Source organism: Bufo gargarizans, chromosome 9 (assembly GCF_014858855.1).
Source record: "Bufo gargarizans isolate SCDJY-AF-19 chromosome 9, ASM1485885v1, whole genome shotgun sequence".
Taxonomy (NCBI): Eukaryota; Metazoa; Chordata; class Amphibia; order Anura; family Bufonidae; genus Bufo; species Bufo gargarizans.
In genome coordinates this window covers 193,475,447-193,481,446 of record NC_058088.1, presented here as the reverse complement: position 1 = coordinate 193,481,446, position 6,000 = coordinate 193,475,447, and the positions used below count along the sequence as shown (strand labels likewise).

Below are 6,000 nucleotides of genomic sequence, written 5' to 3'. Positions count from 1 at the left end.
AGTTGTACAGTTTATAAGTCACATTAAAGGTGGAAAAAGTTCAGAAATTTTTCTACAGCACAGAAACCTGACATTTTAACAGGGGCGTGTAGACTTTATATCCACTGTATATATAGAGGACACATACAGGGGCGTGTAGACTTTATACCGAGGACACATACAGGGGCGTGTAGACTTTATATCGAGGACACATACAGGGGCGTGTAGACTTTTTATATCCACTGTATATATAGAGGACACATACAGGGGCGTGTAGACTTTATATCGAGGACACATACAGGGGCGTGTAGACTTTTTATATCCCCTGTACATGACTTAATGTCATGGCTCGATGACCGTCACCAGCTCAGAAATTTACTACAATAACAACTTTAAAAACTTTTTTAATAAAACTTTGTCCATTAAAGATGCACTTTTCCCTCCGATATTCCCAGGATTACACGTCCCAGCGTCACCCAGCTTTTCGCAGACCCTGAAGGGCGTAATCTCGCTCCGCCCATGTGGCGCACCGAACCTCCCTCTCACGCTCTATAGGTAAAACCCTCCCGCCATGCTGTGCATTTCAAACCTGGGCGGTAACAAATATGGCTGAATCAACTGTGGTGAATGAGGGGTGTCACTCTTCACGGCAGCTCTGGCATTCTATTCATGAAACAGGAGGCTCAGGATGAAGAGGGCAAAGGAAACTGAGCAGGGACAAGAAGCAATATTTTTTTTTCCAGCTCCCACATCTCAAGGCTTCATCTCATCACTCTGAGGAGTCTTCATTTTCTTGGGTCGTGGAGGGAGTCCGCTGGAGAACTCCGACTTCAGGAGGTCTGAAAACCTCTGCTTCGTCCTCACCGTCCTGAGAGAAACGAGAGAGAGAGGGTCAGAGGTAGTCGCTTAAATAGCAATTCCCAAATGTAACACCTGGTTGGTGCGGAGAGTATAATACATCAGTCTATGCCTGCCAATGTGGGGCTCTGCGGCTGTTCTGAGACTACTACTCCCAGCATGCTGAGTGTTGTAGTCTTACAGCAGCCAGGGGCATCACAGACTGCAGAGGGTGGCCACTCCCACGCTGGGGGAGAGAGCGCGGCCCACGCTGGGGGAGAGAGCGCGGCCCACGCTGGGGGAGAGAGCGCGGCCCACCTCTATTATCAAATTGGAACACAGTCTACTCAGCCGAATCTTGGTGATATCTTTTTCTGGGAAAGCTGGGTGACAACTCTCCGCCACTGAATCTACCACAGGGGTTGCCACCCAGCTTTCCCCACAACCCTGATATACAACGCTTCCTCATGATGCAGTGAAACTTGGAAAGTAGGGCGACAACCCCCATTGGAATACTTGTAAAAGCAGACATTTTGGGGGCCACCCAGCTTTCCCAGGAAGAGATGGCGGAGAGGACGACTTTCTTGACTGCAGTGCAATATTCTGTGTTGGGGTTTCTGTTTCCAGGAAAGCCGGGTGACAACAAATATGATCACTTTTACAGTTTCCCAGGGGTTGTCACCCAGCTTTTCTCACATTGATACGACCCTGGCCCAATACGGCTGCTGACCAGGCTGATGCAGTCTTCAGGATCCTTGGAAAGCTGGGTGCCACCCAATATAATGACCGGCCGTAATTGCCTCCGATTGCCGATTTTAAAGGGGAAGCGCTCTGTAACCACGCAGCGGCAGTTCCGAGCCCCTCTTTGATCAGCGGTTTCTCTGTTATATCTGCTTCGGGAAAAGCTGGGTGACCACCATTAGAATTAACCCTATTTCTTCAGCGCAGGTCACCCAGCTTTCCCACGTTCCTGAAACGCAACTCCAGCTAGAAATAAAAATATATCAATATAAACGTCTGTATCTGGAAAAGCTGGGTGATAACCTTGCCCTATACTTACACTGCAGCGTTCACCCAGCTTTCCCAGTGTCCTGTAACACAAATGTATAATAGCGGATTCCTGGGGGGCAAATTGACCCAAGCTATACAGTGACACTCACAAACTGCAGGAGCATGCTGAGAGTTGTAGTTCTCCGTGATACACACGTGCATCCAGAGTCCGGTGCTCCGCAGGCAGCGGATGATTGACATGAGAAGAGCGAGGCGATTATGGCATGTCGGTGCGCTCAGACGCGCCGTCTGGGAAGGAGTCAGGGTCCTCGTCTACACGGAGGGTCCTGCCGGACCGGGGGATGACAAGAGCCTAAGTGGCGTCCCCTCCCCCGCCAGGACTCTCCCAAGTCCCTTTTTAATTGGGGTCTTAAACTGGTTCCTTTTCAGCCCTGACAGGGTATGAAATGGGCTTATGGCGAGGGTCCCGGCGAGCCGGCCTGATCCCATTGTGCTCCGCCCTTCACGCTCAAGCGGCTTTTAGGAGGCAGAGACAATGACGCAGACAGTCCCGTACACGCCGCCACTGTCACAAAAAGTTTTCACGCAACTGAATGAAAACGAGGGAAAAAAATAAAAAATATAAAAAACGTAGAGGGGAAACCCCCCCCCCCTAAAAAAACGTAAAACCCATCTGTTTATTAACACGACACTTGCCAGGAAGATGGCGCCATATACCGTACAAACCATTACACCCAGCTTTCCCAGGAGCCAGGAATGCCGTCATATAGGGGTGAGAAGACGTAGGCTGGTTTGTGTTTGGGTGGGAAAAGGGATAACCGACAACCTGGTGGCCATACTGGTTGTCAGCCAACTCTCCCAGAAACGGGTTTCATTGGGGCGGTTGCCTGATGGGATCACAACTTGCTCCTCCGAAATCCCTTTAAATGATCTCTTAATGATGCTTTGGGGTCTCTAAATGGTCTTTTGTGCCGTGGAGCGCGACATGTCCCTGCGCCCCGGGAGGCGCTCTTGTTCTCAGCAGCCGGGACGTCTCCTGGGCTAATGAGTAAAATAGAGGTGCGCAGACCCCCGACTCCTCGTCAGCATAATCGCGTGACACGCCTGCGGTCCAGGCAGCGACTGGCGAGCCGGCCCCATGCTATGTAACGCGCTACTTAGCGGCTAATCACGCCATTCTTCCCACAATAAAAGCCCTGGACAAATCCTTCTAGTCATGGGGCTAGAGAAGCCGGGAGGAGGAAGTGGAGGGGAAGGGGGGTCCCAAGCAGTCTTCCATCTGCCTCAATCAGACAATGGGGTCACCCCCGTCTGTGGAATGGGGGGCTCCTGACACCATATTGCATATAGCAGATCCCATATGGCAGTCTATATGGGGGTTTAGGCACAGAATGAGTGAGGTTACAAATACTGTAAAGCTGGGGGGGGGGGGGGGGTATAATGAAAACCAAAAAGTCCAATTGTATGAGAGTAAATGGAGATTTAAAGGACATCCCTCCCCCCACCTAATTGGTACAATCCTCTCATTAATGAGGGGCTCAAGCCCCTTGTACCAATTCTCACATCACTGAGGGCCTCTGCTGGGCACTTGTGGTAATGCACGAGGTCACATTGACCATTGACTATAATGCTATATATCCTGTCGTAGACAACCCACGAACGGGCGAGTGGCTCTATATTCTGACATGGGCGACAGCATGGTGGTACCCCGGTCTATAACATCCAGGGCACAAGGATGAGACAACCCATCAAACGGGGGAACTCCACCTAATTAACCTGGCAGCACCAAAGAGAAACACCCAAGTCCTCGCCCCTTCCCTCGGTTCAGAGTTAATACTGCCTGGAGCTGAGGAATCTGAGACAGACTGGTTGCTATGGACTCGCTGCCTGACAACCACAAAGCCTGAAGAAGAAGTTGTTACAATGTATCCCTAGCAAAAAAACTAAACCTGTCAAACAACATTCAGAGCCAGAAGGTGACAGTTAATGAGAATGAACCGCCATCCTGTGCACGTGAAATGGGATCTGGGAATTTCTGAAAGCCACATTCAGCCACAGAAATGTCTAAAGACATCTGCCGTGTGTGAAATCACCCCAGAGCTGAACTCACAATTCTGCTGGCTGCAACCAAAACCAGTCAAAAAACACCACCATAAAGCTTAGCTGAGCTCATCAATGTCTGTACTGTGTCTGGTGCAACTGCAAAGCCCCAAAGCAAGCTCAGAGCAGACACTGAACAAGGAGGGGATGCTGGGAGAGGTCAGCTTGGAAAATAATACAGAATATAAAGCGCAGGCTCAGTAATGTATGTACACAGTGACTGCACCAGCAGAATAGCGAGTACAGCTCTGGAGTATAATACAGGATGTATCTCAGGATCAGTACAGGATAAGTAATGTATGTACACAGTGACTGCACCAGCAGAATAGTGAGTGCAGCTCTGGGGTATAATACAGGATGTAACTCAGGATCAGTACAGGATAAGTAATGTATGTACAAAGTGACTCCACCAGCAGAATAGTGAGTGCAGCTCTGGAGTATAATACAGGATGTAACTCAGGATCAGTACAGGATAAGTAATGTATGTACACAGTGACTGCACCAGCAGAATAGTGAGTGCAGCTCTGGAGTATAATACAGGATGTAACTCAGGATCAGTACAGGATAAGTAATGTATGTACACAGTGACTGCACCAGCAGAATAGTGAGTGCAGCTCCTGGAGTATAATACAGGATGTAACTCAGGATCAGTACAGGAGAAGTAATGTATGTACACAGTGACTGCACCAGCAGAATAGTGAGTGCAGCTCTGGAGTATAATGCAGGATGTAACTCAGGATCAGTACAGGATAAGTAATGTATGTACACAGTGACTGCACCAGCAGAATAGTGAGTGCAGCTCTGGAGTATAATACAGGATGTAACTCAGGATCAGTACAGGATAAGCAATGTATGTACACAGTGACTGCACCAGCAGAATAGTGAGTGCAGCTCTGGAGCATAATACAGGATGTAACTCAGGATCAGTACAGGATAAGTAATGTATGTACGGCGACTCCACCAGCAGAATAGGGAGTGCAGCTCTGGAGTATAGTCTGCATTCCTATGGATCTTACTTCTTGGGCTTCATCGCTTTCTGCTTCTTAGAGTTTCCCGCCAGCTGATGGCTGAGGTTCTGTGGGGCGTCTCTCAGGCCAAAACTTTTGGCTACATGACCCAGGTGCAGAGAACGTATATGGAAGACGTGCTTCAGATTCTTGGGGTAGGTGGCGTAAGAGCGAATGTAGGACTGCAGGGCTGAGAAAGAAGAGAAGAACAAATCATGAACAATTTGTACAGTGCATCCCTGTATTTCTATCTTATATTAAGCCTTAGAAAGATTTCATGTCTTCTCTTAAACGTATTGACGCCCCCCCCCCCCCTGCTGAGTAATGTAGGTGCCACTTTACGTTCCCAGTCCGCCCCTGCCAGATTCAGAATGGCCGCTCGATGGTTGGCATAGGACGTCCTGCAGGCCTGAGTTTGAGCCTTATCCGAACAACACTATCATGTAATCTGTATACTCTGAGGCTGCTACCCACCCAGTGACCTCACTTCTCTGCTCCTCCAACACACGTCCCTCTGCTAGATCTTTCCCCCTCTTCCATGATCAGATGGAGGGAGCTTAGCGGTGGCTCAGGAGTAATCTGCAGGATATTGGCGTTTATGAACAGTAATGAAAGTAAAAAGTGTCATTTTGGAGAGTGACGGCTGCAAAATCCAGGAATATCACTGAGGAGGTCATCAACAGAGGTGAACGCTGCCCGAGGCACCAACTGAAGTGCCTCATATCAGAAGGCACTAGTGACAAGCAACACAACGACAGTACAATGACATCGTTATCATCTATGTAAACTGAACTACTATAATACTGCTCCTATGTACAAGAATATAACTACTATAATACTGCTCCTATGTACAAGAATATAACTACTATAATACTGCTCCTATGTACAAGAATATAACTACTATAATACTGCTCCTATGTACAAGAATATAACTACTATAATACTGCTCCTATGTACAAGAATGTAACTACTATAATACTGCTCCTATGTACAAGAATATAACTACTATAATAATGCTCCTATGTACAAGAATATATCTACTATAATACTGCTCCTATGTACAAGA

General features: G+C 48.1%; 1 protein-coding gene across 3 annotated transcripts in view; it reads right to left on the bottom strand.

Moving 5' to 3' along the window:
- Positions 1-719: 719 nt before the first annotated feature.
- The window catches only part of DDX31 (DEAD-box helicase 31), a 29,750-nt gene continuing 24,469 nt past the window's right edge, over positions 720-6,000 (bottom strand). For all 3 annotated transcript variants that reach the window (XM_044268596.1, XM_044268598.1, XM_044268597.1), the window contains 2 exons: positions 4,944-5,124; positions 720-847 (listed from right to left, as the gene is read on the bottom strand). In XM_044268596.1, the coding sequence (XP_044124531.1) occupies positions 733-847; positions 4,944-5,124 (296 nt within the window). In that variant the 3' untranslated portion in view covers positions 720-732. The remainder of the gene's footprint in view (positions 848-4,943; positions 5,125-6,000) is intronic.